Source organism: Magallana gigas, chromosome 4 (genome assembly GCF_963853765.1).
Source record: "Magallana gigas chromosome 4, xbMagGiga1.1, whole genome shotgun sequence".
Classification (NCBI taxonomy): domain Eukaryota; kingdom Metazoa; phylum Mollusca; class Bivalvia; order Ostreida; family Ostreidae; genus Magallana; species Magallana gigas.
Genome location: NC_088856.1, coordinates 27084242 through 27106752, shown reverse-complemented (window position 1 = coordinate 27106752; position 22511 = coordinate 27084242). Strand labels below are relative to the sequence as shown.

General features: G+C 32.8%; 3 protein-coding genes and 1 long non-coding RNA gene across 4 annotated transcripts in view; 3 read left to right on the top strand and 1 right to left on the bottom strand.

Moving 5' to 3' along the window:
* LOC105349194 (micronuclear linker histone polyprotein) overlaps positions 1–22511 on the top strand; it is a 47511-nt gene that overhangs the window by 3322 nt on the left and 21678 nt on the right. Inside the window, exons 7-9 of the mRNA XM_066081834.1 lie at positions 14026–14125; positions 14482–14593; positions 15755–15827. Coding sequence (XP_065937906.1) covers positions 14026–14125; positions 14482–14593; positions 15755–15827 — 285 coding nt within the window. The remainder of the gene's footprint in view (positions 1–14025; positions 14126–14481; positions 14594–15754; positions 15828–22511) is intronic.
* On the top strand, positions 16900–17744 carry LOC136274655 (uncharacterized; the record flags this gene model as incomplete). Its single annotated transcript, XM_066082029.1, has 1 exon — positions 16900–17744. A coding segment is annotated over exon 1 (645 nt), but the record flags the coding sequence as incomplete, so codon positions are not given.
* LOC136275155 (uncharacterized) lies at positions 18566–19547 on the top strand. The gene is made up of 3 exons (XR_010713689.1): positions 18566–18660; positions 18856–18902; positions 19392–19547. It is a non-coding gene; the product is annotated as an uncharacterized lncRNA (long non-coding RNA).
* On the bottom strand, positions 20081–22431 carry LOC117685343 (tripartite motif-containing protein 2-like). Its single transcript, XM_066081833.1, has 2 exons — positions 22319–22431; positions 20081–21863 (listed from the first exon to the last, which is right to left on the bottom strand). The coding sequence occupies exon 2, from the start codon at positions 21854–21856 to the stop codon at positions 20192–20194; it is 1665 nt and encodes a 554-aa protein (XP_065937905.1). The 5' UTR covers positions 21857–21863; positions 22319–22431; the 3' UTR covers positions 20081–20191.

Genomic DNA, 22511 nt, shown 5'->3' with positions numbered 1-22511 from the left:
ATGTGTGCGTTGTCTGCTAGTGACCCAAGACTGGAGGCAGTATTTGCTACGGACATGAAGAACTATATACACTAGTTTCTTAATAAGTTAACTTAGAGATCGACTGAGCACTGTGAAAGTTGAAGTAATTTAAAAGTCGAATGTCTTGGATATGGGGTAACCCATATCTATTCTTGTTTAAAGTAAATCCACCCTCCTGTGACATCATACGTTTTACATAAACCATGAATTCATTAAAATTCTTGCAAGTAGATTTGTAATTTCTATGTAATCATAGGTGCACGTCAAAAACTCAAATCATTGTTTACTTGGAGATATTTAATAAGCGTTTTTCATCCTTATATTCGACAAAATTCAATAATGACAAAGGGAAATAACTTTTTTCTACTTTTCTTTAAGTGATATATCTAAATGCTATAATTTTTCTAATGTAAACAATTTTTTCTTTTTTCTAAATTAATTTTAGTTTTCTGGCATAGTAAGCAATAAAATTTAAATAGACAAACAAGTATCCATCCACTTATATTTAATTTTTAAACAAAAAAAGTGTGATTTTCAGATGGTAATTTCAGCCTTTGGTTTTTATTATCTTACATCTTTAATAGTATGGATACATATATATTTTAATTATTTTTTGATGAAATTCAAGTCCAATAAGTTAAAAAAAAGTTAAATTTTTAACTTTGAACCCATGATTTCATAGGAACGGAGTTACCTTAAAATATGTTTTATCATGGATTAAAAATATATTCCATGCGGCTACATGTATCATAGAATATGCAAAATAAAACTTGAATCCCGACATCTATTGCCAGTTAAAACATTAAGAGCTGTATTATTTAGAATTTTATTTTGCTGCAAAAAGCTGCTAGTATGATAAGTCTGCATATAACTTAAACTTTAATGATAAATAAAATTTAATAAAAGCTTTAATGTTTGTCAGAGGAAAGATTTCTCATCTAAGGAAGATACCGGGTATATCAAATCATTTTTTGTACAGGACGACAATAATTTAATTATGCTCCAACTGAGGCTTCTTAATGTCCTTTTTACACATAAATATGGCTAAAAGATATATAAAAACCATGATATTTTTTTCATTTTAGTAGGAAATAAAATTTTCACCAAAAAAAAATTCAACATGAAAATTGCAGTTTATATTGCTTTGATTAAATGTGTTATATATAATCTTACTGACCTCTTATTAAAATTATTAAAAAGGTGGAATCCGATTTTCAACAACGGAATAAAGATTGTCGGAAAAGGTGATACAATTTTGAGGATAAAGCTTACATATCTCCTACTTTTCCATCAAAGAATCACTGTTCCAAATTAAAGTTGAACAATACCGAGTATTGCTCAAAACTCATGTGTGCAAGACAGGATATTGAACTTTAGTGATGGGAACAAGTTTCCTCGTCCTTTTTTATTCAAGATAGATTTTACATGTATTTTTTCATAAATAAACAAAGATGACTAATATTCATGTTTTACATAGCCCCCCCCCCCCCCCCGGGAGGGGCAAGACAGAGTTTTTCCCAGGGCATTGAAGTAGAAAAGAATTATTTTCTCACTTAATTTGCATTTAAACATTATGTCACTATATAAGAACAGAATTCAGCCCTTGTCAGCATATTTGAAAAAACACCCCCCCCCCCCAGAAAAAAAATAAGACAACTCATGCCCAAAGGGCAAAGGCTTCCATGATATCTTAAATTTGATAGACAGCTCCATTCATTTTCTTCGTTAAGTATTAATCTCCTTTATTAAAATTCAAAAGCAGAACACAGAATAACTTTTTAAAAACACAATACATTATACATGTATACCTACCCCCCCCCCCCCCTCCCCTGAGAGACAGAAGCCATGCATTAGGTGTCATACCAATTTATTCAAACAGATAGCTGTATGGTCTTTCTAAATATTCAGTCAGTTTTAATTCAGTGTCATAGTTGGCAGAAGTAAAGGAGATTTCAAACATTATAAACGTGAAGATTTCAAACATTATAAACATTAACAATATATGACCATTTTGGCCACATCCTGCAGTATAAGGAACGGACGTCTGTGAAATGATTCTGTTATGAATGGAATTCATTTTTAGAACAGGTATAAAAATTACAAAATAAAACCACAATTCTGAACTAAATCTGTTTTGATTGTAACGATTGCAATTAGCTTAAGTGCCTGAGTGAAGATATATGTACATGTGTAGGTGTATCAATGTTTGGTTGGCCAGTAATTTGTTTTAAGGGAAATGGTGGGGTTATATCTGTTAACTTTCATTCCATGTACAGTGAAATGAAATAAAATATTAAGAAGGTTTTTAATATTCGGAAGAATTGAATTTTGAACGTCTTTAAGAAACAACGTGAGTGGTACAGTTAGTACATGCAAGGGGTTTCTGTGTGTTAAAATTGACTTGAATTCGCCCCGTCATAAATTTGCCAAAACAAAATTAAGTAAGAGAGACAAAATTTAAGACATTGGAATTCGCATACCGACTACAATTAAGGGGGAAGGCCGAAAATAAAACGGGGGTGAATATTCCCCTTTATCCAGTATTTATTTTGTTTTTCTTCCTCAGATTTTCTCTAAATTTCCTGTAAATTTAATCTTCGTACAATTTTTCTAGATCTATCACTAAAAAAACATCAACAGTTTGAATTTGTGATAAAATGCATTGCTACATGGTCATTAGTTTCTCTCCAAATCAGTGATATTTATCTAAGATAGGTCTTTTACTTATAGTATTTTAAAAGATTAATTTAGAAAAACTGTATCATCACGATGAGCTAAATTCTTTTGGAAGTTGGTAATATGGTTGTGTTAAACAGTTATAATTGCAAGTTTTGGACTTCCTTGGATAGGGAGATATCTGGAGACTTTAAGAACAGGAAAAGAAAACGACTGAGCTCCAGGAAACACAGTTGGAGATGACGGCCGCTTTTCGTTAGAAAGCTGTTCCGGGTACAGGGCATTATGATAACTCTCAGATGTCCTCATCAATTCACTTTATCTACCAAGTACAAAAACATAAACTGATATGCATATTGATTGCATTGGTGTTTTTGTATATTTATTAGTATCATTTTGTTAAAGGTTATATAGGTAATGCTTATTGTTAATATTTATGACATGATTTACGTTAATTTTTTTTCCCAATTTTATATTTGTCATTCAATGTATTAAACTTTAGTGCAATACAATAAATGAACTATTTATACAGTAAAGTGTGTTTGTAATAAAATTCATATGCGTTAAAAATGTTGATATCTAAAAATGGTCTTGAACGTTTTGTTCCTTTTATCAACATGTAAATACTGTTTAAAAGTTTCCTTTTCCCCAGGATCACAATGCATATGTTTTCATGAATGTTATCTGACAATGCAAAAAATTAAATAAAATAGTTTAGAAGTTTTCTACTTGTTATCAGTCATTTAACGAGAATTGGACTTCCGGTGGGATGTAACTATCTAGTTTGCTATTCATCAATACAAGCTGCCAAATACAAATTATTTCAAATTTGCCAAATGATGCCCATCAATATCAAAAGACTGTCGAAATGGAAAAGTTTTCAAAGGCCTGCTCTAAAGTGTGAAAATTATTCCGTTTCCACTCAAATGTTTACAAAGCCTTATTCATGTATAGTTTAACAAACGTTACGGTCTGTGTATTCATATCTATTAGCCAATGACTAGGTAGTGAACCATAGGTAGACCCCACCTTCACGAATTGGAGTAAAAAAATGGAAGTCAAGCTCTCGTTAAAATGTCCCAATTACATAGAACCGATATATAAACATGTTTACATACAATTATAATAGTTGAACTTTTTGAGTGTAAAAATGCTTTAAGAATATAGGGCATGTTGTCAATATACATGTTTAATTTGCTATAGATAAAGAAACTAACTGAAACTGTTCATGTACGTTGCATGGTACTCGTTTATGTTTCATACATTTGATATATGCTATTGAAATTATTTTTGGAGAAATTGTAAAATTAATAATTTGAAATAAATCACTAGTCATAATAATAAACCTTCCTTAATCTTCTGTATGAAGTATACCTGAAAGAAAATTATGTTTTCATAATCCTATCTTCAAATCTCGCATGAATCACCGAAGAAAGCATTTTATTTTTGAAATAAACACCAGGAATATATTGCTTTCTTCTTAAAAGTGCTATTACTTTTGATTAAATACACTCAATTTTAAATATTGTGTAAGGGGATAAAAAACAAAACAAAAACAAGAGGCCAATGGGCCGCATCGCTCACATGCAAATCAGCTTGATGGAATCATAATACAAACTATCTGGACAATGTTGTATAATACATGTAGATCCTGTATAAATAAAAATCCACTTTTTCCTTTGGATATTCTTATTCGTATTATCATTAGTCCCTTTTCTAAAATGATAATTTTATAGTCATTACACATGTTGAGCATTAGAGTTCCTAAATCCTAAATAATTGTTATGTATATGAGATATAGACCTACATCAAACTCTGAACCCCCCTGTGACGCCCAAGAATTGTGTAAAGGACAAAGTCTACACAATTTAAAAGAATCACCCGGCTGATAAGTTTCTGAGAAGAAGATTTTAAAAGATTTACTATATATAATCCTATGTAACCCCATTGTGGCCCCACCCTACACCCGAGGGTCATGATTTCCTCAACCTTAAATCACAACTTTAAATCTACTCTTCCTGAGGATGCTTCCACTTAAGTTTCAGCTTTCCTGGCTAATAAGATTCTGTGAAGAAGATTTTTTTATAAAAGATTTACTCCGTATATTTTTATGTAAAAAGTTAGTTGACCCCCTCCTCCCCCCATTGTGGCATCACCCCACCCCCGGGGCTCATGATTTTCACAACTTTGAATCTACACAACCTGAAGATGCTTCCACACAAGTTTCAGCTTTCCTTGCGAATTAGTTTTTGTAAAGAGGATTTTTAAAGATTTTTAAAGAAAGGCGCTAGTATAATTTCCAATATCATTATTATTTGATTCTTTTTTAGGTTTTACGTGAAAATTGGGAACAATTAGGTTTGCTGCAAGAAAAGCTGGGGGGGGGGGGGGGCTGGTCCCACCCTGATGCTATGTGTCTAATGGTAAGGTTTAAGTCTGGAAAAAAAAGTTGGAGGGAGGGGGCTAAGCCCCTCCCCCCTCTTCGGTACCAACGCCTATGCTTATTGATTACATTTTTAATTCTTTTTAAGGAGATAAACAGCCTCCTCCGATGTCCAATTTTTATGACTTCATGCACACTGCCATGATATTGCCAGAGTGTTCACATACCTGTAAGTAATAAGAAGACTGCACACAGTATCTGAAATGATTTAACAAACCAGGAAGTAGTGTACTAATTATTTATTCTGATTATAGGCGAAGTTAAGGCATTTTAAAATAAAGAATTAAAGAAGACTTATGTTTTAATAATTATTAAAAAGTATTTAGTCTCTTGTTTGTCCCAGTTACATGTACCTTTTATCGAAGAACACATGCATGCAGTCTGCTGAAAATAACCTAAAAAATTTCCAAGATTTTTCTTACACTTGGACATTTGTTGAGACCAGGGAGTATATACTAATTAGTATATATGTCCCTGTTGAGACAGACTATATATTCAAAAGGTTAGGACAACACACTCAAATGAAATCTGTTGGGATAAAATATGCCAGTTATATTTGAATGGTCCCACCCTGTTCAAGATCAATCTTGTTAAGTACTCATTCTCATCACCACCATGCAGATTTGCCATTCTCTCAACAGAGGTCATGCTTTGGAACCCTTGTATGTGATAGTTTATCAGGAATGAAAACTTTTGGATAGAGATTATGTAAATATGCATTTTGATATTTTTTAAAAGAAATTTTGAAGTTTAAATGCAAAATCAAGAGTAAACTGGTACTTAGCAAGAATTGGCCTAAGGCCATTACAGTTGTAGAATTTGGCTTCACTAGAATCTGTATTCAAATTGGCGCAAATCTTGGTCTATTTTTTACTACAAGTCCAAATACTAGTATCCTAGCCAAGATTTGCATTGAGATCCATGCAGGAACTAAATAGAAAGTTAAATATTTTAAATTAATATTGATATATTTTACTTTTGAGTTGTGATGTCACTGAACAATAGTTATTATATCTACAAATATCATGAAAAACCCATATCTTAGCTTAGAAACCAGATCCATTGTCTTATTTTAAGAATTTTTTCTATACTGATAATATTCATTTTTTGTTTTTGTACGGGTACCGGTGTTATATATAGTGCCTTTTCCCCCTAGCCATCTTTCCCCCCGGAAACATGGCTATTATAGCAGTTCTTCTCCCCGGAAAAATGGCTGTATACGCGGGGGTGTTAAGGAAGCATATGGGCAATTTAGCGTCGTATTTTGACTGTTAATATTCAAAATCGTGAAATTAAATAATTATTTTGAATACGACGAAAAACTTAGTATTATCCTTTGAAATAGATGTCAGTGCAATAACATCGGGTAGTACATTACTGCCACATTGGTGCATTATCACGTGACAACTATGAATAGCTTACGTATATTCCTTAACATAAAATGAGATAGTTAGAAATAGTTATTCTCCCAGTTTTCGTAAAACCTTCCCAACTTTAATAAAGTTTGTACGGAAAACGGCAACACACAACATGGGATTCTAACAGCACTTTTCAATTTAAGCATTGATCAAACTAACGATACATAAAAAATTCCAAGTTCAATATATGCGGGGTAGTGTTGTTCTACTTGGATTTTTATATCGTAAACAACGACAGAGGAAAGCCTGGCCGAGAAATAAAATCAAATTTACATATCTTTTAGCGAATGATTGATAAAACTAGTATCTCTCCCAGTAGCAGTTTTTCCCTCAACGGAAAGCTGACTATAAAGTGGGCTTTCCCCCTTTTTATAGCCAGATTACCCCCACGGAAAACCTACTATATAGTGGATTTTCCCCCATTTTTACTTTCCGGCCATGTTTATTGCGGACCATTCGTGACAATAATTTGCAGTAAGTGATATGATATTAATTTTTCACAAAAAAGGATAATTATGGCATTTATTAATACATAGAATAAAATACATGATGATGGTTTTTCAACCCCAAATATGAACTAAGGCATGCGCCTTCAGAACATTCATGTGTCATCATCGTTTATTTCACCTGTTCTTGCACCTTTTTGGAACACCTTTTACACGGATTTCGGAATACCTTGAATCTTTTTCATCTAATCGATGCTTATCTATAGTTTTGACTTCGACGTTATGAACACGTGAGAACACATTTGAGTGAAAATACGGCATGTATAAGCTTCTCCCAGGGAACTATATAACTGACCAATCTTGACTTAATTTTGTAGAAGAAGGGAATAAAGAGTGGAAATTTATTACTCCCTTACCGTTAGAATTGACGATCTTAAAAACAATTATATATTTCTTCTTCTAAATATCAAATTAAACGGGAGACAGGATGCAATGATATGATGAGAAACTGAAATGTTTTAGTTTTACTTTGATTGATGGGGTTCTAAATCATGGGTACGGGGTATTTTAATTATGTATTAAAAGCATGTGTAAAGTTAGTGTTAACCATTTCGTTTTAAAGTTACGCATATTCATATTTTTAAGCATATTTCTACGAAACGCGAGATATTATGATGTAAACATTTTAAAAAACAATGAAGTGTCTTCACAACCAGAACAATGTCGGTATCTTTGCTGGTTACTTTGGAAAATGTGAAATGGAGCCTAAACTAACTTTATGTTTATATTGTCAGTCACTATTTGCTAATTTTTCCACTTTTAAGTTTGCAACGTGATTTATAAATAAACAATTTTGAAAACGATGCCATATAAATCAAGATGTAGGTTATAATTTTCCTACTTTTAAGTTTGCAACGTGATTTATAAATATACAATTTTGAAAACGATGCCAGATAAATCAAGATATACGATTTAATTACTTAAAAATTTTATACTATTTGTTTCATATTTTTGCAATAAAGATTTACTTGTGTACCATATTATTTCTTCGAACAATTAAACAAATTTATTAAAATATATATTGATTTATTTATCTAATCATTTATTATATCATTACTCATCTTATGAATTGATTAAATGTTTTGAAGAAAAATGAATTTTAACCGCGTACCTTTTTAAAAAAAAAATTCGTAAAAAAACCCCAAAAAAACCCAGCAGAATTAAACGTAGTTTTTAATCATTTTGATAAAGAAATATATGAGTGATTTTGTATTTTTAAATGATTTTTTTACTTTTAAATGACCGTAAAAATATGTTCATCTGGTCATCTATAGTTTTTAAGATATTGGGCCCTAAAAAATACATATTCTTTATAATTGGATTTCAAACATCGGGCTCGAAAACAACAAAGGCCCCAACCCTGCATGGGGGCTTAAATTTTCGGTGTCATCTACTACTGGTATACCACTATCACTGTTAAAATGTGGTTAATTGGTCATCTCTAGAATTTGAGATTCGGGTCCCCACTTATAGAACACTATTCATTCATTAAAATGGGGTTTTAAACATCGGGCCCTGAAACATCAAGGGCCCCTACCCTGAGGGCTGAAATTTTCAGAGTCATCTTCAAGTGGTAAACCAATGCCACTATAAAAATATGGTGATATGGTCATCTCTAGTTTATGAGACATTGGACCTAAAGATATTATAGAAGGATTTTAAAAATCGGGCTCTGAACCATCGCAAACAAATTTTTCTAAAACGGAGGTTGAACCTGGATGAAATTTTCACAAACAGACAAACAGTCTGATTATCAAAAAATTCTTATAACATTCTCGCTTAATACAATTTCAGAACACAGAATTATGCATATAAGTGTATAACTTGTAAAACTTGTTTCAATAAATTACCTGAATTAAGTTCTATGTGTAATTCCATTACACACATGTTCAACTTTCAGCATTGTCTATAAAAATGATAAATCAGCAAAACGAATTGTACAGATGAATGCAGATATACATGTATGCAACCTGGGAGTGTAGAACCATTGATTTAAATCCTTACTGGATTTCCATAAATATTTTTTATAAAATCTGAAACAAACACGTGAGGGAGAAACCCTACTATGGGGGACAATCTACTATATAGTAGCTTTTCCCCCCGGGGGGGGGAAGGCTACTATATAGTAGGTTTTCCGGGAGGGGGGAAGCTACTATGGGGGAAAACTGCTATACAACACCGGTAGTTTGTTCTCTCTGTATAAGACAAGATTTTTTCCACACAAACCAGTGTCCAGCCTGCAACCATGTAAGTAGGAAATTATATTTCTATCTGTTCATATTATGTAGTCAAGTTACCATGGTTTCTTAAAATGCAAATGAAATGAAATACACATCGGCACTTTATAGATATCTGTGTTAATTATTGAACATTTTGTATCTGTAGGAAGCTTGTGAAAACAATTTTTTTTAACTTGAGAAACAACAGACTGGTTGACGATTTGATTGTTCTGTTCAAATCTATCTATATATCAGGTACTTTTTACTGTACTTGGAATATACACGTAGTGTGTTAAATCATATGAATATTTTATACTTTACATGTGAGTGGGGAGGAGGGTTCAATATGTCAAAGATCGATCTTCTTTGAATTAAATAATGTACATTGTATTTTTGTTTTTATAACTGTTTATGTAAATGTATTTATATTTCGATCACTAAATGTGTTGTTCCAGGTCTCTATTACATGAAATAACACAGAAACACTCGACAGACAAAAGGTAACTGTTTGAATCAAAGTAATGAGTTATGTATATTAATTATTATAGAAACCCCACATTAACCATTAAAGTAATATTTAAATCAAAATTCATGACTTGAGTTGAACATAGTTTGCTGTATTGAAACGCAACTGGTACCTATTTGATATTAAAAATACACTAGATTTAACTTTAATTGTAAGGTCTCAGTTGTTTCAAAATGTGTGACCCTTCTGTACCTGGTAGAAGATGAGTAATGACAAGATTATTTAAAATCAATACAAATTTATTCAGGTATAAAATATAAATTTCAAGAATCTTCCTCTGGAGGGTCTCCTTCCTTAGGTCTAGGTGCTGTCTTGAGTTTCGGGGTTATATAAATTATTACCTTCAATGAAATCGTTATACCTAAATGTCCATACGGGAAGGTGTTGACTTTTAAATAGAAGGTGTTAACAACTACTACAACTAAGAGTATACTTGCACTTTATTAAGGTGCACCAGATGAAATCTCCTAAGCTTTTGATGAACTATATAGATTTGAGAAACCAAGTTCTAATTCTAGTAGTAGGGGTTGAAAGGTGTTGAACTTGATTTAGTTGCACCTTCTGAGGAAGGTGAAAAGGGATGCTGAATATGATGCAGAAGGTGATGCTAATGAATGGAACCTATGTTCAGATATGTTTATCTAATAGAGAAGGTGCAAAATATTCACCTTCGTAGCCGGGAAGTCGGGCTGAGAGAGCTGAAGCTGACTCATCTCAAACAAGAAGTGGCCGAAGTGTCTAATTCTGATCGGACTCGGCCTTATATAGCCTTTATCACCTGACCTGCTAATCAATATTCATGAAGTAAAATGTTGTCTGCGAACGAAAACATTGCAGGGTTTCCGCTTAAAAAGACGATGAGGCAGCTAACACCAAATATTTATCGATGTCTTAACAGTCAGACGTAAGTAATTAAACAACGCAGATTGTGTTTATTCTGTCTAAACATCGTGGTATTTAGTATGTAAAGCAGAAAATAGCTCTCGGAAGCGGCGAAGTGCTGAGCACATTTTGGCAAAGGGTACTCAAGACACATTAATTCATTGTAAATAGAGTTGCAAGTTAGATATAGACGACAGATAGTTGTTTTGATGTTTATCATTACTGGTTGAATAAGTTCCCCGTAGTATTTCTGCTGGATAGAAATCCTTGTATACAAAACACTGTAGTACAGTACCGTACTAAAATAAACATCAAGATTTGCATATTTCAACAAATCCTTTATATTTATAAGATACTTCTTCAACAATCGCATAGGAACATACTATAACAATATCAACAACAAATAAATAACTATAACAATATTGGAATAAATAAATAAATAGATAAATGAATTATTTAATCAGCAATGTTCATGGTTCGTAATAGTATAATAGTATAATAGAGTACATATGAATTAATTTGAAAAAAAAGTACTGGCACGTATATAACATACAATTTTCATTTACTTTCAGACAGTGCTGCAAGAAAGCAAGATGCAGAAAAGGCTACCCAATTCAAAGACAATTACCAGTAAACCTATACTACTGTTAAGTATGATGTCATTGACCTCATTTCTGAAGACGGTGAGGGGAAAGAAGAAGATGAGAGTGAGGATTGGAAACTGAGAGAGAACAAGGACAATCGAGGAATCTTCACCCCCGGGAAGTCGTTACCTGACAGAGATGGGGGTGGGGAATTCTCCAAGTCGAGGAATCAGAGGTCATCCCTTCAGAGCATGTTTTCTCCATCCCCAAAACAAATGGGTATTTCAGCATTTTGTAATTTAGTATTAATTTTGTACCTTTCTTGAAAATAGTTTATAAATGTGTGTTTTAATGGGCATTTGAAAATTTCAATGTGTACTTACTGAATTTTTGGTATGATTTTTTATCATTTTAAATTTTTTGTTGAAAATTTAAGGTTTTTTAGCTCACCTGAGCTGAAAGCTCAAGTGAGCTATTCTGATCACATTTTGTCCGTCGTCCTTCTGTCTGTCTGTCCGTAAACTTTTCACATTTTGAACTTCTTCTCTAAAACCACTTAACCAAATTCAACCAAATTTGGCTCAAAGCATTCATATGGAAAGATGAATATAAATTACAGAAATGAAAGAAAAATATTCATTGAAAGCGGAGAAAACCTCAAAACTGTAAAAAAAAAAAAAAAAAAAAAGGGGGGTGCATTTTGAAAAATCTTCCTCTCAAGAACTACTGAGGCAAATTCAACGTAATTTAGCATGAATAATCCTTATGGGAAGGAAAATATAAATTGCAAAAATTAAGTGCTAATTCTGTTTCAAATCTGAGTTATTACGAAAATAATAATAAAGGAAAGGCGTGTTTCAATCAGTTTAAAAGCTTCGGGCTCGGCATCCAGTAAAATGGGTAGGCAAGACTTGGCCTGGGCAAAACAAAAGATTGGCAGTTAATAATCTGCTAATCTCATTAAAATTTCAGGACATTTGATGGACCAGTATATTTGTATTTCATTTATGCTTTGCGTTAACCTGGGAACTGTCACTTGTATTTCCTGATTTTTACGTATCAAATCAAACAGAGACTTCGGTAAATCAAACAGTTTACTGTTTACCTGCGCAAATTAAGCAACATCTGATGTATTAAGAAAAAACTAAAATGCAATTCATTCAGGCTATCGGTAATTCGGTATCATCTTTTGCGTAATGGTAGAATAATGCAATATGTTTTGTTGAGATGCTCGGCATTTTCTCGAGTTTATTCAGTTTAGATAGATTTTAATATCTTTGACGGAAATATGTAGGTATATACATGTATATGATTCATTTTAAAAAATAAATTGTGTTCTTTATTTGTTATAGTGCAGGGTTCTTGTGTTTAATCGTTTACAATTTCTATTTACTTACCATATTTGAGTGTTAAGCTTCAAATTATAAGCAAGATACAGAGATTTGCTCACAATTCTATGTTTGTACACAGATCTGAGGCCATTTACTTTCTTTCCATTTAAATGCCGAATAAACTCATGTGAACAAAATATGACTCAAACCTAGCAAAATTTTGAGCTCATCTTGCTTATAATTCTACAATTGTCGCTGAAATTTTGGTTGATCATTAGAAATTCTATATGAATAAGAGTATGTTAAATACTTGTACACAAAAAAAATAAAGAATGATATGCTGTATATAACTACTCTCTGGGGCCCCCTCTTTATACAATGAATAATGTGAAATGTGAGTAAATAAAAATGACATCGTTAAAACAGTTTCCATAATTCTGACACATTTCTGTTGCGGGGATAAAAGATTTATCGCTATTCCTAAGAAAATATTACAGCGGAAAATTATCCTGGTTTGTAGCCATTTGTTATTTTTGAATAAAAATGAAAACAATGGGTGGGCCATAGTAAATTAGAGTGATGTGCCTGTCAATACGGTATCATTGATTTTTATAGCTCTTTAACATGTAACGTGACAACATTTTTCATTCCAGTGTATTCATCAATCAAGTGTGAGTAAAGTTATAAAAGTCACGAGTTTACGCGAAGTAAACAAGAGTCATTTAATTATAATGGAGAAAACAAATTAAGTGTTGAATATATTTAATTTGAGAAATTGAGCGCATTGAGGTGCAATTTTCTTCTTCACATATATACATGTAGGATTTTTTTTATAAAATACAATAACTATTATATTTTTAAAAAAATACAATAACTAGTAAGTAGTTGAGGAAGAAAATGTACTTATATGCTCTCATATATTTTGATCGCTTTATTAAGTGGGGGAGGGGGGCAGAACGAAAATACAGGGAATTAGAAGTTATATAACAGTGTATTCCTACCAAATATTTAGTTCTATATCTTGCGTAGGATTTTCTTATTCTGTGTAAAAACAGTATTTCATGAAGGTACAATGTCAAAGATTACGTGTATGCAAAAATAAGTGTAAAATACGAATACTTTACAATATTTATTTTTTTTGTTATTCTACTGAGGGCCATATGGCACAATTTCTTTTGAACGCCCATTGTTGCTCAGGTGAGTGATGTGGCCCCTTGGACCTCTTGTTTTCCAAACTTATTTATTATTTCATAAAACTAAAATGCCTTAATTAGTAATTTAGTAATGAAAAATGGATGTGCATCTACCTCACCTATTTCATTATATATGTGGTTCCCATCAGTTGGCCTTATGTGTACTATATATGGTGGTCAATTATAGTATATATTTATATGTAAATAGATGTATGACTGATTTCAGTTTCCTGTCCTGTCTGTGGATTATCCCTCAGAGAAGGCGCCATGAATGACCATCTTGACTTGTGTCTTTGGGGAGAAGAGAAAAAGTCTGCTCTTAGAAAGTAAGTAGTCGATAAGGTCTGACATTTTAGTTTGATGTGTTCAAAATTAAAAATATGACACAGCAAAAGTTTATATGAGTAAAAAATTGGTAAATGTTTAATATAGTCTAAGAATAATGCAAGCATAAAGATTTTAATGTGTAAATAATGCTGCCAGCTGAAAGTATTTATTTTAATTTAGATGGAAAATTTTGTATTTTGATAACAAAGAAATATAATTATATTAAGTTTGTACATACTATGTATGCCATTTGTGATATATATGTGATGTATATTATATACCATATAACCTGAGACATTGATGGATAAGTCACATTCATCATATTTGGGACTTGATTTGAAATCAAATCTTTCAGACCAACTCCAAAAAGGAAACCAATGGCTAAGTTAGTCTACAACCTGATGTCAGAGAGAGACATCAAGAAAAAGCTGAAGGAGGTGGGACTGTCAACAGCTGGGGACAAGAAGGTATGGTAGATAAAGATGTAGGTAGAATGGATTATAAATTGATACAGTTTCAGGGATGAGTCATAATAGTAATGCAGTCAGTGACAGTGTGAACGTCTTGCACAATATGTAGATGTGCAGAATATGTTTAAAGGCGTTCCTTTTTAAATTTCAATTTTGTAAACTTAATGTTTTAAAAAGAAAAGAAAACGTATTTGATTTAGTTTTTAAAATAACCAAGAAAAGAAATTCTCAATTTTAAGTAATCTTATTCAGAAAGTATTTTTTAATTTTGATTATAAAATCTTAATTAACAAACTATTTTTACCATTGTGACTTAAATTTGAATTCAAAATTGATTTAACATAAATATAACACATTTTATACACATACTTTAGATCCTACTTTTATATAAGTACTTAATTCTGTGATTCAATCATTTTGAATCAAATAGAGAGAATATAAAATCACGATCACCATATTTTTATTATAGTTTCATGTAGTTTACATCTGTCTGAAATATAAAAATGAGATTCTAAATTACACAAGATGCTCTCCTCGTCATTTTATGTGTATATTAATTAAGAATTTGCAGTACCTGTATGACTGTGCAGAATTGCATTTTTGAAGAGCTTAGGGTTTTTTTAGGTCCCAAAAACAAGGGCCTGGGCCTTTCCATTTGGGAAAAATAGCGACATTTAGATGAAATTGGGAAAAATGTCATACCTTACATTTCTCTAAATAATTTCAAATAAGACATAACCATATTGTTAGAAAACTATGTGTTTAACCATTTTTACATCATCCAGTTTAATTTTTTTTCTGTAATATTTTGAATTGTGCGACATGGTTGACAGTCACAATATGGTGACCCTTATTTGGAGCATGCGGTTTAGATTAATTTTTAAAACCCTGATCCCGATTTACTTTTCACGAACTTCGGGACACTTTTTTTTTCTTAGACGATATTTGCTTTTAACTTTTGGGAATTTTCTGTGATGAAATTGGGAAAAACATGTACTTTTTACCGTTGGGAATGGGGCCGAATACAGGCTCCCTACAACCCCTAAAAAAAACCTGAGAGCTTGATGTTTTATTTTTGAGGTCAAGAATAGACTTCACTGTATATATGAGATTTGCAGAGACTAGGAAGCACTGGAATAATATGGTGTTTATTTGCAGACTCTGGTCAGAAGACATCATGATTTTGTGATGCTGTACAATTCTGAATGTGATGCACTGAAGCCTAAGTCAGGTAGGTTTATATTATGCATTTACTAATATATACATAATAGATTTGTATTAGGTATTTAGCTTCTCAGTGACAATGCGTGCTTCAATCAAAAAAATATATATCTATCTTCTTGAAGTGAAAGGAGTGCCCAGGACCCCTCAACTGAACGAAAATAAAAAGAAAGTTGAATAATATGCCAAATTTTCTAACACCAAGTTTAAGTGCTTTTTGTATTAAGACCTCATATTTGTTACAAATATAAAAAAGGGCATGTTCCAGTAATCTGAACTAACATTGACTGTGATATTATTTTTAATGGTAAAATATTTTAAACCTTAAAATTATTTGATGAGCAAAAACTTGGTTCATTTATGCACCACATGCTACAGAGCCTACAGTCTACTTTTAGAGTTAGTAATCCACATTTCCACTTTTATTTGTAGTGCAGGAGATAGTGAAAGAAGTGGAGAAAACGGAGAACATTAGAAACAGGAGCAGGACAGACCACAGTGTAAGGAAGCGTGGATACACCTGACTCCTTGAACAGTCCATGTGTACTCTTTTGTTATTCAGTGTATCATATTTTACATTATATTATGAACTGCTTTATGCTTGCTTAGTAAAAGTATATGTCATATTTAAAAGATTCTTTGGTATATTTTTCATTACATGCTTATTTTGATCAAAGGTTTTCTTATACCCATCTTTTTTATCATTCAAAGAAAATACATATACATGTGATATGTGTATGTTCAATGTTGCTGCATTATGAGAAAGAAGCAAGCAGCTGCATTTTGATTAGAGACATACAAAAACATATGCATCTAATTTATCCTGTGTGTGAGTACCAGTGAGTAAGGTTTTAGGATAAAACCATTTGTATTAATGGTACTTGTATCTATTTTCAAAGGCTTCTTATTGTGAAAAATAGTTCACCTGCCACTAAAGAAAAAGCCCAGAAGATTTATAGTAAGTATTCTAAAAAATATCAAGGGATAAAATGATTGCTACTTTTTTTTATACTTGGTATATATAAGAATTAAGATTGCTGTATGTAGGGTCACTTCAGCTATAGTAGTTTAACCATGTTATGATTTCAGTGAAAAAACACAAGTCCCATTTCTCTGACTTGAAAGCAGAGACAAAGAAGAGAATGAGAGAACAGAGAATGAAACAGAAGTCATCAGACGGAAAAGATCCTGGCCTAGAGAGTGAGACAGAGACTTCAGTGACTGAGGCCAGTGACACGGGAACAGTGGGGACACAGAGCGAATCTGAGGGGGGGGGAGGAGGATGTCCAGTAGGAACAAGAAGAGGACAGGGATGGGACAGTGTGATGAGGAGGAGATGTTGTCAGGGAAACAGGATATTATTATGATGTCCTCCCAAAGTGAGACTGAGGGTTGGACTCAAAGGAAGTCAAGCCGAATGAAAGAGAAAGTCATTAGGGAGGAAGACATGGAAATGGAGAACTCAGGTGGAGATGGGAGTGAATTGGAGGTTGTTTCGGTGCAGAGTGAGACTGAAAGTGAAAGGAGGATGTCGTTAAGGCATCAAGGGAAGAACATGTCAGATCAAGGGAAGACTGGTGGGAGTTGTGTGGAGTATGAGAGTGAAAGTAGGATGAAGAAATCTAGAAATTCAAAGGGAGCGAAAAAAGAGGTAGCAGAAGTAGATGAAGATTCTGACCCAGTTTCTCAGATTGAAACCGATGGAAAATCAAGGCGGAGGTCAGTGAGGAACAAAAACAAAATTGAAAGTAGCAAAGGTAATGAAAATGAAAGCACTGAAGATAAGGAACAAAATGATCAAAGACGAACAAGAAGCAGAAACGCTTCTGTGAGTGCAATGACTAATTCTACAGAAGAAAGATCTAGTGGACAAGAAAGAACACGGGATAGAAACACAGGTGATCAATCGGAAGAAAATAGGTCTCTAAGAAAGCTTACACTGAGATAGATACGGGGGATTCTTCTGAAGGAAAAGTGACTGAAATTGAGGTGGAATCAGATTTTCAAGAACAAGATGAATGCTCTGCAGAAAGGAATGAACCTGATTTGTTGAACATGGTGGATAAAGCTGACATCTCGGCGACTCTTCCAGGAAAAATGGCCCTTCTAAATCCAAGTCATATAAAAATGAGGGAACTTTAAAAAGGAAAAAAAATCTAAAGCGTAGTCAGAATATTGATATTGAAGATGAAATGGTTAATGAACATGGTATTCATGAGGAGAAAAAAGATGTGGAACTTGAACCAAGTACTTGGTCAGATGATAAAGAGAAGGAAATGATGAAAAATGAAAATCTGATAGAGAGTTTGAATGTAGAAAAACACATCTCCATTAAAAACCAGACAGACAAAAGTGGTGGTTTTGTGGCTGATGGGTCTGGTTATTCATCATTGCAGACAACACCAAATGGGAAGGTGAAATCTGTAACTCCTGACCAACAAAATAAGGCAGGAAAATCTAAACATCCAGAAAAAGGTACTAAAATCTAGTGGTGTCAGTTATATATTGTACTAATACATGTTTTAGAACAGATTAGTAAATATATTTGAGTCATACATTGTAGTGTCAAATGCAATGGTTCTTAGAGAGAGACATTTTATTTGCATTAAGTTAATATTATCTTTATTTATTAATTATTACATGTATTGCAATGTTTGGTAGATGACAGTCTCCATATAGATGAGACACCAGTGAAGGGGATAACATGTCCATCTTGTGGCCAGCACTAAGTGGAGAAGAAGATGTCTCCAAGGACCCATCATCTCTCCAGCATCTCCACCAAGAGTGACAAGTCCAACTGTAGTGATTTGTCCACAGTCTTCTCTCCAATCAAAGATCTGAAGGTGACTTCTATTTCCTAGCATTGTAGCAGTACATATACAGTATATATGTGCAGCATATTTATTGTATTTAATTGGTTTTTTTTAATATTGTTTATAACATATTTTTTTTAGATATAATAATTTTTGCTCCTAGACATTTTAGATTCAGTCAGATTTTCATTTGCATTTACATGTTTTGTTCTTACCTCCACTTAGAACATGGAAGGGGAAGATGAACAAACTGAAAGACTTCCTGTTAAAAGGTTTGAATTTGTTTCTTTTCAATGTTTCTGTGTTTTCCATGTATTCAAATTATTATAAGTAGCATGTGTTAACAAAAATGGTACTTATATTAAATTTAAAATAGCTTTCATCATATTTAGCACCTTTTGAACTGCCTTTGACTGCTTGGATTGATTTTTTTGAAAATAAATTTCGCAGAAGCTTGGCTTAAAATGCACTCCTCTTTAAAACACGCTGATTTACATGTAGATGCCTGAGTGAAGAAAAGTTTTTTTTGAATTTTGAATGCAATAACTTTCATTACACTAACAGTTGTTGGTTGATATACATCATTCAATGAGATAAAATATATTTTTTTACTGGTACCGGGTACATTTTGGGTTTTATTTATTATAATGTTAGTTTAGAAGCACAGCATCACCAGGATGATCAAAAATCTCATTTTGGATGAGATAACCTTGGGGTTATGTTGAATGATTATAATAGTAATTTTTGTCTTTCTTGGATAGGGAGATTTCTGGTGACTTTGAAAACAGGAAGAGGAAACGACTGAGTAAACCAGCCTCCAGGAAACGCAGACGGAGGTGATGACTGCTTTCCTTAAGAAGGTTGTTCCAAGTACAGGGAAGTTTTGTGAACTTTCAGATGTTCTAATCTATTAACTTATCTCACAAGTACAATGACATACATTTATCATGTTTATATATATATATATATATATATATTGATTGGACCAGGTGTTTTTGTATATTTAAGTATTATTTTGTAAAAGGTTATAAACAAAAATAACATATAGATACTTCTCAATTTTGTATTTGTCATTCATTGTTAAAACTTTAGTCCAATACCAATAGAACACTATTTATGCATGTATATTTTGTCAAAAAAATCATATGCATTAAAAATATTGAAATGTTTTAATTGTTCTGTAGATCCCAAGTATTGGGAAACTTTGGATTGAGTTTTTTTTTTTTCAAATCTTAATGTTTTGAAGATTCAGATACAATATATGTTGACTTTACCAAAAGTAAATGGGGCGTCATTTTCTGTTTTATAAGGAAGCATTGTTTTAATTATCAAATGCAATATCTTGGACATTTAGCTGTAAAAAAAAGAAAATCATATAAAACAAATGAAAACTCAACTTACTCAACAATCATGTATTAAATCACGTATAATATATAATATAATGATTGAGGAAATGATGACTGGATTTTAATTACCTGTTCAGTATATCTTAAGTTCTAAAAAATTGCCAAAATAATGAATATGCTTTCTGTTTTATCTTTATCAGTCACCAATTTGGTGTCTATCTAAGAAAACTTATTTTCTTTACATTGCCTTTACTATATTCTGACACAAACAGATTGTCATTATTGTCCACACATATACCACAAGGATACTCCAGATCACAGTTATCAATGTAACGGAGAAACTGTCCATTCTGATCCAGAATGTGGATACATTGGTTGTTATAATCTGCTGTAAGGATAAGACTCTGACTGTCTGTTGTGATACCACAGGGATCTAATGGATTGTTCTTGGTAACTGAGGGATGGCCGGTGTATCTCCATCTGAGTTTCCCATTCTGATTAACCACCACTACTGCACCAGCCCCATGGTCAGCTACACAGATGTCATGGTTTCTGTTCTCTGTGATGTATTTACTATAACAATTCTCTGAGTACAGAGGTTTACCTTTATCATCAAATTGAATTGTTTGTTTCTCTGTAGATCCCGAGTAACGGTCAACTTTGGATTGAATTTCATCATCACTGTGCATGGTAACCAGGAGATCACCAGTAGAGGTGACACACAGATTACCAGGCGTCCAACCCTGTATTCTGATCAACTCTTCTATCTGTCCATTCTTTACTTTATTCACTGTCCTAGCTTTCCAGTCAGAGTACAGTAGATCCCCATCACTGTTTACAACTATGTCATTAGGCATTTGTCCTGATTTTGTCCCGATTGTTTGGAGAAGTGAACCTTTAATGCTGAAGCATTTGATTTCATTGGTTGATCCATGCGTCCATAAACAGTCTTCATCTAGACAGGTAACACTGAGTAGTTTTTTATTCCCAGTCTGCATTGTGGCAACAAGCTCTGGTTCATCCAGTAGTTCTCTGACTGAAGTGTTGGGTTGGTTCTGTGACAGGACATTTTCTTCTATAGCAGTAGATAATGGGGTGATCTGTCCAAACAAACTAAACAGCTTCTCCCTGTCTATCGGTTTTTGAATGAATGTTGGCAGTTTTACTTGAAGCTTGGGTGGAAGTTTGCTAAATTCTCTGATCTTTGAGTTGTATTCAATGGTAGGAGCTACTGCAGTAGATTTCTCGATTTCGTTTAAGGCAAGTAATGTTTGTTTTATGAGAGACTGTATCTGTTTGATTTCATCCAAATGTTTCTGTAAAATGTCTTCGTGTTTCACTTTTATCTCGCTGATTTCAGTTTTCATTTTATTGATAGCGTTGTTTATTTCTCTGTGCCATTGCTCTCCTTGTTTGGACATTGTTGTTGTAAGTTTCTCATATCCTCCATCCAGGTTGGCAAGCTGATTTTCCAAGTCCATTGCAATTTCTTCATATTTAGGAGAAATAAGATTTTCTAATTCCTCTGTGTCTTTTTCAATATTGTTTTTCTTTGCCTTGTAAACCTCTGTAACATCTACAAATATATGTCCCCTGTGTTGTTCAGAGGCAGTACAAGAGGAACAAACAAATAGGTTGTTGCAATTCTTGCACAGCAAATCGCAATTTTTTTGTGGATGTGTCCTACATTTTGAATAAACGAGGGTTGATCTTCGTTCCTGGAAAGGGACAATTTTATGTTTGTCATATCCATCTGAGATGTGTTTGCCTATACATGACATACAGAGGTTGACATCGCAAATGTCACAGTAGCTGTGTACTATGGCGGTCTCACAAAGGTCACATCGGTGCACATCCTGGGCACTAGTACGGGGATCCATGAGTTGTCTAAAAATTAAAAATGAAAGTGAAAAATAAACACGAAATAATGATACAGATCTTACTTATTTATTATATAATATCAAATGATATTTAAAATGCATATGAAATTCTTTCTAAAAATGCATGTACTATTATGTATATATATTTACATCTACCGAGTATAATTAGGCCAGCATTTTTTTTTTTTAGATTTACGAAATATTTTTCAAATTATTTGGTGAGGAGGAGGGAATAAAAATAAAAATAAAACAATTTTTCAACAATATTTTTTTTATTTTCATAATAAGAACACGTGTCCAGGAGCTGCCATTTTTTTTAAAAAATATATAAGTAATTTTGGTTGTTGGTGATGTTCTTATCCTAACATATTTTATCCATGGGCATAATAATGTAAAACAACAACACGTCGGCATCTTAATTTTTCATGTATTATAATTGATTAGATTAAGAGGAATACAAACCTCGTGTTAGTTGTTTATGATATTCATGGAATTGAGCATCCATCAAGTGTGCAGACGTTCTTAAACATGGCTGAACCTGCTAGTGTGGAATGTGGTCACCTGACAGAAAATTTAAAACAGTTAGAGTTATTCCGCGTGTATTGTAATCCTGTATCTAAAACACCCCCCCCTCCCCCGGTCTTCCGTTCGATGA